This window comes from Bombyx mandarina, chromosome 21, assembly GCF_030267445.1.
Source record: "Bombyx mandarina strain Sakado chromosome 21, ASM3026744v2".
NCBI classification, from domain to species: domain Eukaryota; kingdom Metazoa; phylum Arthropoda; class Insecta; order Lepidoptera; family Bombycidae; genus Bombyx; species Bombyx mandarina.
Window position 1 is genome coordinate 2802850 of NC_143227.1, and position 15887 is coordinate 2818736.

The 15887-nt window shown below is 36.1% G+C and overlaps 1 protein-coding gene across 2 annotated transcripts in view; it reads left to right on the forward strand.

Moving 5' to 3' along the window:
- nAChRalpha1 (nicotinic acetylcholine receptor alpha1) overlaps positions 1–15887 on the forward strand; it is a 277216-nt gene that overhangs the window by 194222 nt on the left and 67107 nt on the right. For both annotated transcript variants that reach the window (XM_089736569.1, XM_089736568.1), the window contains one exon: positions 188–391. In XM_089736569.1, coding sequence (XP_089592695.1) covers positions 206–391 — 186 coding nt within the window. In that variant the 5' untranslated portion in view covers positions 188–205. The remainder of the gene's footprint in view (positions 1–187; positions 392–15887) is intronic.

A 15887-nucleotide genomic window follows, 5' to 3' on the forward strand; every position in this document is an offset into this window, starting at 1 on the left:
CTTATAGGCAGATAAGCATATGGCCCACCTGAGTGGTTACCGTCGCCCATGGACATCAACAATGCCAGGGGCAGAGCCAAGTCACTGCCTATCAACCAAGCCGCTACCTACCAGCCAAACCGGTGATTGCCTATATAAATAATATATTTATTGTTTTTAAATCCTAAAGGAACCGATATTGTTACAGGGGTGGTGTTAGCCTAAGATGGTGTTGGCGCTGGTGGTCGGAGTGCTGTGCGTGTGGGGCCGCCTAAGCGACGCGAACCCTGAAGCGAAGCGGCTTTACGACGACCTCCTGTCCAACTACAATCGACTCATCCGGCCAGTCGGCAACAACTCAGATCGGCTCACTGTCAAGATGGGGCTAAGGCTCAGTCAGCTCATCGATGTTGTGAGTATTAGCAATTGTTTATTTACTAACAGAACGCATATAAACGCTTTATAATCTATATACAAATATAAATGAATTGCTGTTCGTTCGAGAACTCGAGAACGGCTGGACCGATTTGGCTAATTTTGGTCTTAAGTTATTTGTGGAAGTCCAGAGAAGGTTTAAAAAAATATGAAAAAGCTCGGAATTAAATAAAAATAACAATTTTGTTTTTGCTTTGATGTGTCCTCCGTCGGATGAACTCCTTTTGTTTGTTTTAAGTTTATTTTATACAAAAGTTTAGGTCTTTTATTTATCGATTGAGGCACTGCGAAGTCTGCTGGATCAGCTAGTACTTCTTAAAGAATTATTATTTACACAGTCAAATCAAAATTTCGTTCTTTGTGATCACAATCAAGTTAGTCTTTTAATTCAGGCGTTCCAGATTTAAGTAAGCTTCCTCAAGGACAGGTTATATTTAAAATATTTATACACTGATCTCATAGCTTAAGGTGAGCGCCGGAACTCACGTTGTGAATTGACCAACTAAGCCATTGTCAAGGCTGCTGGTGGTTTAATGGTCAATTCCTAAAGGTTGCCAAACATAATAAAGGTTAGCTTAAGTTTTATTATTACTTAATTAGTAAATTGTATCAAGATATTACGCGTTAGATTATATATCATATCTTATTGTTCAGGCTTACTGGTGATAAATTACTGTTTGATTACCAATTTCACAAAAAAAAAAAGATTCGCTAAATGGCGTTCTAAAATGCATTAAAGATACATGAAAAACTGTACAAAAATTTAATTGCACAAAACCAACACAAACACAATGAAATGACTTCATTAAGCTGTCGTAGATTAATATATATTTAATTGTAAGTAAATATGCTATTCATCGTATTTCCCTGTCCTTGCCTATTTCAACGGAGGACTGTAAAGCATCTATTTGCCAACCCAGTCCCTCGTTACTGCGGCTCTATTTGTTCTGTCCAGTTACTATCTAATTCGATTATCAGATTTTGTTGAAACGTAATTTTAGTTTGAGTTTTAGATAAAAAGTTAGGGTTGATGTATCCTTGTTTATGTTAATTAGTGACTTTATTTAGACATTTGTGTAATGTACAAAAGACAAAAACCCAGCGTGACAATTAGCCTTCCCGAGCCAATCAATGCTAATCGAAACTAGATCTCAATCGAATAGAGTTAATAAGAAAATTTACTTGAAAAAAAAACTCCTACAATGTTAGAAAATATGTTTTATAAAAATCACCAGCATCCAATACAGCTACCATAACCATAACTAGCTTACAATAAAACAAATCTACCATTATCAAAACGAATTTTAACTAAAAGAGTCTTTGTAAATTTTAGAACCGCATTTCAGATTTTTTGTCGCCTTATAATTCAAAAGTTAGAGGGGGTTCCGATTTTTGTCATTTTAACTATTTTTTTCTTTGGTTACCTACTATTGAACTTATTCGTTAGCCCATTCAATAGGGTTCTACAAATTGTATCTACAATACATTTTGTTACAGCTCATGGTTTTACTTGTCTTTTGCTGAAGCAACTTTTGAGTGAGGAGATTGGATGTCGGCTCATCAGCAGTGGTAATTGCGAGTTGAACACACCACAGCACATTCCTTAGTCGGTCTAACACTAATCTTTTTCGGGAACAATAAGCCCGGGCTTGCCTAATTAGGATAGGAATGTGGGAAGAGCTCGTTAAATCATAGTATTTATTAAAAAAAATCGATACTCTAACTTAGTGTATTTGTACAGATAATAATAATATTATAATATTATAACCACACAATAGGCCGATTGAACAAAATATTTTTGTCTTGCTTTGTAATATGCAAAAATATAAATTTCTTATTTAATTACTAAGCACACAGTTAAAATCTTTTCTAAAAACGAGAACTCGATTCAGCTGAGAAAGCACGTTACAACTCGATCAAATTGATTCTTTTTTTTTATTTTTTAATAAAATCGTTCCAAAGGTAACAACTCTGATTGGACCTTACTTGATTTCAGGGCACTGATTGGGCGGTTGAATTTTTATCATATTTTTTTATTATGTTTGTATTCAAAATGTTCTAGTTCTTTTTGTTTGGATGTTCTAAAAGTTAGTTGTAAAGGGGTAAAGTAATTTGTTAGTAACTTCTATCTGTATCAATCTATGTTGTTAGAGTATCAAAATAATTATCGCAAATACAACTAGATATTATGTTCTCTCGTTATTAAAAAAGAATGACGACAATTATTTTAATTTGATTTTTTTTTAATGAGTATAGATATTTTTCTTACTATTTTAAAATAAGCTTGATTGTTGAATCCATCATGTCGATTTGTGCGAATTTACGTGCAGCGACATCTGTTGATAACAAACTAAATAGAAAAAATCTTACGTTACGGACGTTTTTTCCCGGTTAGGTTACCCCTCCGCATCGTCCCATATGGAACTTCGTTTATTGCTTAGATGGGTGGACGAGCTCAGGGCCCACCCGTGTTAAGCGGTTACCGGAGCCCATAGACATATACAACGTAAATGCCGCTACGCACCTTGAGATATGAGTTCTAAGGTCTCCGTTTTTACAGTAAAACGGCTGCCCCACCCTTCAAACTGAAACGCATTACTGCTTCACGGCAGAAATAGGCAGGGTGGTGGTACCTACCCGTGCGGACTCACAAGACGTCCTGCCTCCAGTAATTACGCAAATTATAATTTTGCTGGTTTGATTTTTATTATACGATCGAACGATTTTATTATTGCTTCAGGGTGTAGGTCAATCAAATACATTGTCTTTTAAAAAAATCACTAGGAATAACTGTGAAAAAAAAGAGGATTTAATTCGTAATTTATTCAAATTTGCCATTTTCTATATTAGAAATTCATCCTCGCTCATTATGGGTTCTCGTTCGCTGATTCGTCGATTTGAATATCGAACAACGAAAACGTTTCAACGTTCTAAATTCAAATTCGTAACGCTTATTTCTGGTACCCAAGCAACGTCATTATTTAACAATTTGACTAATGTTTTGGAAATCATGATATTTGACAACTTTACTACCTAGAAAATAAGGATCAAAGTAATTATATTTTATTAAAAATACAACGTCATAGTAAATTCTATATTCAAGTACCTACTGACAACAAACCCGCCACTAAAACTAAATCCCAGACCACAGAAACCAGTAACTTCGGGCAATTTATACACGACTGCCGAATTCGATGCACGTAAAATAGCAGGTATTTCAGCTGAATAAGAAATCAGTCTATTCCGAAAGTGCATCTTAGTATTCTAGTTTGTTTATTGGGAGGGAGTTACATTGTATGAAACATGGTGCCTACGAGTCCGTACATGTTCGGTTTAAGTTTGATCTGACGTACGGTTAATTATTTTCTTAGGCTTTCATGGGACTGTCCCATCCTAGGGTAGCTTCATCCCATCTCATCCCGAAGATGTCATAAAATTCGACTCGGGCACTCTCCGGAAAACAGGCAGCAATGTCCTTTGAGGAAAACAGCTAGCACAGTACTACAATTTTATATTTGTAAATTTTTTATCTAAATGGTTTTGAGTGCTTCGCAGTTATTGTGGTTAGGAAAAGTGTTTCAATCATAATTGTGAATGTTCTAGAAAATACTTGGAGACCTTAGAACTCATATCTCTAGTTAAGTGGCGGCATCTACGTTATAGATATCTATGGGCTTCGGTAACCACTTAACACCAGGTGGGCTGTGAGCTCCATCCTTATATGCATTAAAAAAGGCACTGCTCTTACTAAGGCCAAATAAAATAAAAATTGCTTGTAAATTCTCTCAGGTTGAGTCCGTAAGCTCACCTGTCCATCCGGGCGTAGTTGGAATAGTCCCTTAGAGTACCAGGGAATTAGTAGGGAAAAAAAAGAATACACGTGTAAGAATTGATAGAATGAGAGTAACTTGGAAGTACGATGTTGCTTTTATTAAACAAATACCAGTATTCTATTTTATCAAAATTTCGTCACTGCAGGATAGGAATTCCACATCATCATTATGATTACCAATGTTCGTCGTTATTTTGTCTATAAGCCCTTATAGACACTTAATGCCAAGCGGTTCGTGAGTTCGTCAGATCTTTTTACACAAACGAAATCACAAAAAAAAAACAACATATATAAATCAAAAAGAAATCTCAAAAGCATATCTTTACATAACTTCAAAAGAGATCTTAACATCCACGCGATCCAATAAAAATAAAATATCAATGTTTAATATGTTACGAATAATTAACAATATTTGTGCTTTTGGCAGCGAGTCGTTTTAAAAAGAACGGGCCAGAAATTGGTGAAGAAATCCTCTTATGAATTATGATGGGCTCTAAGAGTGACTTTGATCTTTGACGGCACGCCGTTTGTAATAAGAATATTTATTCATTTTCAGTCCTTTTCATGCCAAAAACACTTCAAAGATTTTTATGTACTTAAAAAATATATATTGCTTATAATAACATTCGAGCCATATCCGACGAATCCGTAATTTATAATGAGAGTCGATTACCTTTTTTTTCCTACCTAAGCTGATAGCCTTGAGAGGCTATTTCTGCGTAACCTTAACGAGTAGGTGAGCTCATGAGGCTCAAACCTGACGACGTTGCTAACACGAACCCTAGCAAGAGCCGTGCTTCGCAGAATCTACCACCGGATCGGAAACCCGACCCACTGAGAAGATCCGGCGAGAAACTCAGTGGGCTGTGTCTGAGGGTTAATTTACTCGTTGAACCCTTTGTCGCAAGCGACGGGTTCGACGAGAACGTTGACCGGGGTGATTACCATCGTTCATCGACGTCTACTGCTTAAAATCTTGTTTAAAGACAATGTCGTGACAGTTAGGAAGTATGAATTAAGAGTTTAGTCCATTAGAAAACCAGATGGTGCGTGGCAAAGATGATTTGTGAATGCACTTCGAATGAGCTTCAGTGGTTTTGTGTTGTCGGATTTTACTGCGATTTTACTTACCCATCCAATGGTAAAAAGGAAATGGCGAGATTATCTCAGACTATTATTTATCCGCAGCTGTTTAGCAGTAGCAGGCGCCACATGATCAGACCATTACAGAACATAAGGCTATTTCCTATCGTGCTCTTTGAGTCATTTCACATACCTCCTGCAAAATTTCGTAAGACGTCGCTTTTTTTTATTTATTGCTTAGATGGGTGGACGAGCTCACAGCCCACCTGTTGTAAAGTGGTTACTGGAGCCTATGGACATCTACAACGTAAATGCGCCACCCACCTTGAGATATAAGTTCTAAGATCTCAGTATAGTTACCGTACCTTTACCGTAAGGATGTTTTTTTATTGCCTAAACGGTTGAACAACTTCACGGCTGGCCCTTAAGGGGTGACTGAAGCCGATAGAAATCATACGTGAACGCCTACTTTTAAGAAATCAATGGTTTACTTTTGGGACGGAACTATTCTATCTGCGACGCTAAAAATATCATAGACAAAAACATAAATGAAGGAACAAACGAGACTGTACCTCTAAACATAGTTGTCTGGCGTTTTAATATCGGAAAAGGACAGCATTACCGAAAAATCGTTATAAAAGCAATCTCTGAACAACCAACTGAAATGAAACTTCTCTGCGGCTTTGATCTTCGAAGACATCAAGTTAGTAATACTAGGAACAAGATATTTATTTACTTGGTATATAAATTTTTTGTTCGTTTATGTTTTATTTCTTTGATGATGACTAACTCATTTGCATGGAGTTCGGAAAAGAATTTCTTACTCTAGATGTTGCGATTCATCCCTTCGTCTTTTGCAAGGCGGGTGATCTCTATTGGTATGATCAAGAGTACACGCTTTAGGTTTTTTTTGCTGTCAATTAGCTGGATACGTAGCCCCTAATATATTTAATTAAAAAGCTTTATTGACAGCAGAAAATTATCAATAATCATCATCAATTCATTATTCTAAAAGTCTGTTTGCACTAATCGGTAATGCTTAATATTTGGTTGTGTTTTGTCTGTCTAGTATAGTACCAGCCATCTATTTCCGTGGTATAGTGAAAATAACTAAGTGATCCAGAGAAGAATAGGTAGCAGCAATGTCATTAGTAGTCTATAAATTTCCATTGCTACACACAGGGTCCTTCTTAAATTTGCTGGAAGTGAGCGGTTCTGTTCCGCACTTATCCCCGAACCTTCAGCATGTCGTAAGTCCGCCTTATGGGAGGTCTTGCTCGCGCTGTGCCTTTCACTGTGCAGTCGCCACACGAGAACTGTTTGGCCCAGGCAGGCCGATTAAAGCCGTGAGAAGTGCTTCAACTTTAGAGGAACAGAGAGAGAGGGTATGCTTTATTGTACACAAAATAAATAAAAATGCAAAACATTCTATACAAAAAATGTTTTCCTTTTTTTGTAATTTGTAGCCACTTATGTCGGTCAGTGACACAAGGAAGTGCGTGGCTCAGTCTCATGTCCAGATACTAAGACACTTGGTCACTTCATCTTTTTCGGCTCCGACCTCTGGATCGTCTTCCATCCACTATACCCGTTACTATGAGTCTCTCCAGGTTGTCAGAGAGTTTTCTTGCTATATAACCAAAGTATTGGAGCACTCTATAGGCATTTGGTGGATAGCTTTTGGTCAACTTTTAGCTCGTTGAGGATGGAAGCGTTCGTCCGGAAAGCCGTCCAAGGGATGCGCAACATGCGCCGCCATCACCACATCTCAAACGCGTCTATTCTTCGCCTGTCAGACTCTTTCAAGATCCAGGTCGCAGCCCCATACAAAAAGATTAAGAAAACGTACTCAACAATTTGCACTTTCGTCTTCTTGAGTATGTTCCGATCTCTCCATATTTTTTTCTTATAAACTGCTTTATAAGAATGAAAAAGGAACATTACCTATCTGCTTAGTATTGTTTGTTAGTACTATTCCCAAACTGTTCATTTATTAAGTGTATGTTGTATTTTGCTAAGTATTTCATATATGTAATGATTTCATATTATAAATAAATTGTAGATATATATTTATTTATACAGATTATGTATTTTATTCATTAATGATTTGGCCTATGTTGATAGACCACTACTCTATATATATATAAATATTGTTAATCATAATACACCGCAATATACCTGCTGCATCTTTTTCAGAATTTCTCTAGATAAAATAGTTTTCCGGAAGAGATCGTTTTTAGTGTTAAAGCCGCCTATTGTACAATTACACTCGTCTGTTCATTGTTTTTGAATGTTAATTGTGTTTTTATGTGCAATAAAGTACATTCTCTCTTTCTCTGTCCCTAAACGGGTTTCATATGACCTATTATCTCTCTTTGACGATTTAACTACATTTCTGTAACATCACATCACATTTTACTACCAAAGCGCCTTAAGCATAACTCAGTTCATAGAAGCCCGCGTCTTTAGAGACCACGGTTCACGTGCAGAGCATTACATAATTCAAGTGTGCTTCACTTGAATAAGCACCGACTGTAAACGTACTAATGATCTAAACTGGTGCCACTTTTCTTGAAATATGCCCTAGAGTGAGATGCTCTCTGCCATTTCACTTGCATAACAGCCTGTATTTGCCAATTACGAATGTTTGTTGGCAGAAGTTCTTATTCAATTTACTTTGATGTGTTTTTCGAAATCTTAAAATTTAGATAGCGCAGTTTATTTTAAAAGTGACACTGTTTTTGGTAACGCAATTTATATTACTAATTTTCGACAGGTTGGTTTCTCCATCCGTGCAAACAGTTCTTTTGTAATTCTGAAATTCAGTTATAAAACAATTAAGCTCTAATTTCAGAGGTTTACAGCTTGTAAATTTAGTACTGACATATTTTATATCAAAATGACCGTTAGTCAGAAACTTTATCAAACCTGTGATGTAGAAGTCATAATGAAGAAGGTTTTCTTACTAATAAGCATTTGGGAATCAAATGTTCTCTGCATATATCGACACTGAAATAAAACAATACACAAACTATCTCACAAGACTTGTACATCTATATTTTAGACACGTTTCATGTCGACTATGGTATCATGCACAGCTGGTTGTTAGAAGGGGCCGCAACGTTGATCATAAGGGAAGCGTACCAGAATTTTAATAGAAAATAATTTAATGTCGCAAGCCATGGGACTTGCCATATAATTTGTTTTAGTTATCTATTTTATTCTTTCTTTTTTTCATAAGATTTTGATAAGCAATCGTTTCCAAGTACATTTGGATTGCTAGTTAAAACCGTAGATATTTTTACAATAACCATTTTTAGGCTTGAGTTTTAGTATTCTTGTAGCCAAAGTGTTTTAACGTCAGTGTCTTCTAAGAAGCTACTATTTACATAATTAACATTTTTCACATTTTATTTTTATCTCGTGAGAATGCCTCGGTGTTCGGTTACAATTCGTGGTCGGAGTAAGTGTCTTTGTTTAAAATATGTTTCTTTGATGGTGATTTAGCGTATTATAATCCATTTGGGTAGATCATTCAAGACTTCGATCTCTCGTCTTAACTGGGTGACTTGTTCATATTATCTTTGACTCCGAAAGCCAATTAACATCAGGAGGCGGTGAGTTCTTTCACCCAACTAATATAGCGTTAGTAATAGTTAATGTAGTCATTAAACCATGTAGCCTTAACCATTTACCCTGATGTTTGTTCACTCGGTTATGATCTGTAATATATTAATATAGTAAAATATTTTGTATCTCAGGAATGTGGACAAGATAGGATCATAATAACAAATTACATGATTATTTTTGCAACGTTTCGGTCTTTTATTAGACCTTCATCAGGCATCTGAAAATTACACATATTGATAACCAACAATATAAAAATAACAATTGTCAACACTACAATATTTACCATAATATGAATTCCAACAATCACTGTCTTACACTGCACAGTTGCCTTAGTCATCATAAAGTAATACAAATCAAAAATAATAATGTAATTTGTTATTATGATCCTATCTTGTCCACATTCCTGAGATACAAAATATTTTATTAATAATTATGGACGATAATATTGATAATAATATTAATATAGTTTGTGGCGTAGTAGTCCACTGGCCCCGGTAGCTGTTTCACACAAAGTAAACAGCGAACTCACCGTGAAACGTTTAACTTGATGATCTCTCACGCCCTAGAAAACAGCTTATCCCGTTTCCACAATAGATATTTTGTATTCCAAACAAATTTTCAACACTGCAAACTTTAAAACACTTTATTTTTAACAAGTGCGGCATCGCGGACAGAATAGCCGTCCTGCATAATGCAAAACTTGTAGACTCGCCAGTATCTTTAGTGTTTTTGAGAGTAGCTTCAGTATTTTATAGAAAACGTTTAACGTTTTAAAAGGACAGTCGATATTTTTCCAGCTCTTTGAACAAAATATTGTTACATGTTGATAGCATTAATATCAAAATTCAATTTATACTTAAAACTTACCATTATAAACGAAATATGTTGAACTCTTACCACGATCTTTATACATTTGAAAAAACAGTCTAATGTCTAATATCTATGCCTCTATCTGACTCAATGACTATGAGTTTGGAGATGTGATTCAAACAAGTACACTGTAATCTCGTATTTATTCTGTTGCCATTAAAGTCTATAGGCACAAAAACGCAAATGCTCCGCTCACCTTGAAATATAAGATAGGCTCAATTGATTGAAATATGGTAAAAAGGAATATCTCACTTGCTTTCCAAACTGGAACACAAATAGTTCATAGTTGAAATATTACGTCATTACATATAACGCATTCATACTAACGAAAAAGATTTATTAAGAGTGGGCAGCAGAAATAAACTGGAAAGAGTAGGTAATGAGCAGATGATCATCATACCATGAACGTGAAAATCCAAATCAAACAAGCTGCTCGATCTATAAATAATATTTGTTCGTTCTGTGTGATATAAAACGTAAAAATCTAGAAATCTTTTTATAGAAAAATAGACAGTATTGAGAGCACAATATTCAAACGCCGACGAATAGCAGCTTAGTCCTTCGTGACCACGAAAACTTTAAAGTGTTCGAAGCTTCGGAAATAATATAAGGACAGTAAAAAAGACGAGATTAAACCGTACAAGTAGTTTTAGTTATGTCTACGACTCACAAAAACCAAAGGAAATACTAGAATGAGATAATGTTGCTACTAGTGATGTTTTAAAGAAATATAGAAGCAGTAGCGTTTGCCTAATCACTGGTGGTAGGACCTCTTGTGAGTCCGCACGGGTAGGTACCACCACCCCGCCTATTTCTGCCGTGAAGCAGTAATGCGTTTCGGTTTGAAGGGTGGGGTAGCCGTTGTAACTATACTGAGACCTTAGAACTTATATCTCAATTGTGGGTGGCGCATTTACATTGTAGATGTCTATGGGCTCCAGTAACCACTTAACACCAGGTGGGCTGTGAGATAGTCCACCCATCTAAGCAATAAAAAAAAATAAAAAAATAAAGTAGCTATAGATCATCGGGATCATTAACCCGTAGTCCTTGATGTTAAGAAAATTACCTGTTAAAATCCACTGGAAAAATCTGGCTGGTAATTAACATGAATTCTTTACAACATTACACTGGGTAATTTTACTGTCAAAAATTTATCAATATTAAATCTCTTGATTGAAATGTTCTCAATTTTGATTTACGATAAAAATTCGCACATGAAACCGATAATGTAGACAAAAAAATAACATAAGAAAAGTGACGATACAAATTCCGAAGTGCCAACATTTTTCCTCGCGAGACGCAGTCGTGTATTAGGAACATTACTTGACTAAACTGCAGCTGCTACCTCAGTACCGGCTGTATACGAGTACAAGCATACGATTCTAAGCTGGTCGGATAATAGGAGACATAGTGCTGCGGTAATTCTTCGAATACGGGAATAAAATGAAGAAAAGACAAGTCTGCTAAATGTAGAGTATTGGTTTTAAAATTATTATATAGGTACTATTTGAGTACTTGGGATATATATTTTAGTGGAACTAACTGTTGCAATAAAAAATATTTGATAAAGAGAATTTTCAAAGAAAATCGATTTAGCAGCAGGTATTGAAAATAGTTTCATGATGTATCTGTTTTTATTTTATGAAATATTAGATTTCCCATAACATCACACCACTAAAGTTTTGCCTGTGGTGAACGGCGCATCGATCTTTGAACCCACGAGACGAGATCTCTTAGCATCCGCTGAGACTGAACTTTCATCATCCGATGCTAATAAAATCTGTGGTTATAGATAATTTTTAGAGATAATTTCTATATAGATAATTTTTATTACTGTTTTTGTTATGATTCTTCACTTTGTTCTTTTTCGTCATATCTTTCTCGTTTTTTTATCACACTATAATCAATGCAGACGATTATTATAATATTTTTTTAACATTAATAGCAATATAGCCCATCCATTTGGGATCTAAAAATTCTCATTGGGGCCTAGCGGTTTTGAAATGTGGTCGTCCCTAAATTTCCATAACTTTGCTTTCAACTCCTCTCACCGAAATTGTTTATCATTAAGTTATTTTATGTTCTGCCTATAATGCCTATATGGAGGGGCCTTTATGTTAGTTATTTTGTTCGAGTTTAATAGTAATGTTTTTATTTCGAAGTGCTTAATAGCTCGATAGCTTGAAAATACTTTATTAGATTGCTCCATTAGCAGAACGGTACCGCGCAGAAATTTAATGAACACGTGCTGTGTACAGAATTTGAAATGTTTGATTCGTATGTCTGAGCACGGATCTCTAATTTGGAAACCTAATCAGGAAACCTGATAGATCCGGTCGAGCTTAAATCAATTTACAAGTCTGATAACACTTCTGAGCTCAAAAGAGAACTTACATGACGAAATAGTTATTGGAACCTTGTATTATTTATGCATACAATAAAAAAAAATCTCAGCTTGTACCAAAATTACGTATTGAAAAAAAAAAGTTGATATTTTCCATACTGTTCGTTTCTTGAATATACAACAGCTACAAATAAATGAAATCCATAGGCTTTTTGGTCTTATAATATTCTACATGGACTATACTGAGGAATATGCAGGAAATCGTATGAGTAGCTAGTGTATTTTTTTATAAAAGTTAATCTGAACTTTTATTCATGAAATTTGGTATTTTTTCTTTATTTTTAATTTGGGTAAGAAACATATTTTTGTATTTTTTTATTTTGAGTCCTCAATAGCTCCACTATAAGGTGTTTCAGGATTATCCATTCTTTCAGGACACCCTGTATAATACTCAAATACCGTTGGCGACGACGATTCTCGAGCTATTTCCTTAGCCGCCTTTTAAGACATCTACGGAAAATGATGGGGAGGTGCTTGATAGTTATTCAAGATACCACACAGCCAAATCCTTATTTACAGTTCGTGTATTTTTGAACCAATGGCTTAAAATTTGTGTTACTGACATTCGCTATTTATATTTCTAGTCTCTAAGCTGAGATTGAAGTAATGTTATGAACGCCAAGGATTTCCCCAAACATTGATTGGCCACATTCTGGATTAGCAAACAAAGCACACTATATTTGTCTCTGTCATGGGTTTGCGTAAATGAATAAGTGAAATACATGGTACTGGTGGTAGGACCTCATGTACTGGTGGTAGGACCTTATGTGAGTACGCACGAGTAGGTACCATCACCCCGCTTATTTCTGTCGTGAAGCAGTGATGCGTTTCGGTTTGAAGGGTGCGGCAGCCGTTGTAACTATACTGAGATCTTAGAACTTATATCTCAAGGTGGGTGGCGCATTTTCGTTGTAAATGTCTATGGGCTCCAGTAACCACTTAGCACCAGGTGGGCTGTGAGCTCTTCCACCCAACTAAGCAATAAAAAAAATTTTTTTTTACCACCGATTTAAATAATTACATCCTAATTATCTTAACGCGTCACTTATCCGTATATTGTCAGTCATTTGGAACATCAATGGTCAAAAATGCACATTTAAAAAGAGTAGATACATGGATTAATAATTTACATACAAAACAGGTCTATGCCTTATCAAATTTCACAAAGCGCCGAATCTAGAATACTCGTTATTGTTTAATATCCCAAACATTGCTTGGGACATGAATGGCATATGTCGAACATTGGCTCGGTGGCTGACATGTCTCTTGGGAGATAAACTCGTCGAACATTGGTATAGTAGGAATTTGGAGAACATCATCGACTCTGGGTATCATTCAAAATTAAACATATAGTTGAGATATTTTATAAAGTGACACCAATTAAAATAATTAGCTTCTGCCCTGGTATTGATGTGTAGTGACGACGTCACTACAGTCAAATAATTTGCACGCAATATCAAAATCTAGCTTTGTCTTGCACAAACTGGTGGTAGAACCTCTTGTGAGTCCGTACGGGTAGGTACCACCGCCCTGCTTATTTCTGCCGTGAAGCAGTAATTTGGTTTGAAGGGTGGGGCAGCCGTTGTAACTATACTGAGACCTTAAAACTTATATCTCAAAGTGGGTGGCGTATTTACGTTGTCGATGTCTATGAGCTACAGTAAACACCAGGTGGGCTGTAAGTTCGTCTGTCCATTATAGCAATAAAAGAAGTCCATGAAGCGCTCTTAGCGATGAGATCACCTATTTTACTTTTCATGTTAAGCCACGACCTTGCCGGATCTTAGGCGGCTACTGGACCGCTAAGTTCCGAGACACCGCAACGCTAATATCATATTTAGAGCTAAATAAGTCCAAAAATTCAGCGGTATTAAAATAACAGCTGTCCTAACTTTCAAATATAGAGCATGTACCTCAGAATATGATTTATCGTCAGCATCCAATAACAATTTTTCTATATTATAATATATTATTGTGTGGTTTTGTATTGGTATTTCATTAATCAATTCTTTTATAAAAATGTTTTAAGTACCTTGGATATTTAAAAAATATTGCCTATATAAAAATATTCGGACATTTTCCTTCTATTACGGATTTATCAGAATGCTTAAAATGGATAATGTATATTACATGTCTGATCTAGGCTAAAATATAATCTTCTCTAACATAATTTCACTGTCTATATCCATCTGTATCCGAAAAGATCCAGAGTAACCCGATCAAAATTAACTACGGTCATTAAATACGATCGAGACATTTGTCACGCTCAATTTGGCAACGTAAGGGTTATAGAAGGGTGGGGATCAGGTGACTTAACCCCACTGGAGCTGTCGTGTGAATACAAATTTAGAGTTCTGGCACGTGATTTCATTTGGAAAGTCATTTTTTTAGTTCTATTTCTACTGGTTTCTGCAGTTCCACGTCTTATGACGTTGTGTCTTAAAACCAGCGCTATTCTGTGAATAATGGCTGTGGACGGTGGCACGATATGAGCTCACCAAAATATCTACACCAGTAAAATTAAAACTACAATGTATGAAAGTCGTCGTCGTCGTCGTGGCCTAAAGGATAAGTAAGACATTCGGTGCATTCGTGTTGAGCGATGCACCGGTGTTCGAATCCCGCTGGCGGGTACCAATTTTTCTAATGTAATACGTACTACACAAATGTTCACGGTTGACTTCCACGGTGAAGGAATAACATCGTGTAATAAAAATGAAACCCGCAAAATTATAATTTGCGTAATTACTGGTGGTAGGACCTGTTGTGAGTCCGCGCGGGTAGTTACCACCACCCTGCCTATTTCTGAATTGAAGTAGTAATGCGTTTCGGTTTGAAGGGTGGGGCAGCCGTTGTAACTATACTGAGACCTTAGAACTTATATCTCAAGGTGGGTGACGCATTTACGTTGTAGATGTCTATGGGCTCCAGTAACTACTTAACGCCAGGTGGGCCGTGAGCTCGTCCTCCCATCTAAGCAATAAAAAAATAGAGCTATGGGCGACCCATGAAGTTTTATAGAACGATGAAAAAACAAACACTTTTCCATCTTAATGGTGCAGTACCATTGGTCCTTATTAATTTTCCACGAATAGAATCTTTGTCAAAGACGCTTGGCAGTAAAGCTTTGAGGCATATCTTGTTCTTGTTCCATAATGTACACTTGGTACCTAAGAGAAATGTAAAGCTTGTGGTCTTGAATTATAGAACGTTCATCATATTACAATTACAAGATTATTTATTAATAATGAAAAATATTTATTACAAATATTACTGAAAATAATGAATAGGAGATCAAACGACAAGTACCAGGAGCGCATACTTGAGACCTTCGAACTTATATCTCAAGGTGGGTGGCGCATTTACGTTGTAGACGTCTATGGGCTCCAGTAACCACTTAACACCAGGTGGGCTGTGAGCTCGTCCACCCATCTAAGCAATAAAAAAAAATTAAAAAAAAAAGCATAAAAACAAAGAATTCTTGAAAGCAAATATCAACTGTTAAAAGGAGTGTCGCGACACTCGTGACTCGCGAAATGTTTGCGCATCGCCCGATATTGCCCCCGACTGCAATTTACTATGTATGAGTTGCAGTCCAAATGTGTGCACGTTTTAAACTAGAAACTTGGAGCTTTCTGCGTTTCGTGTTTA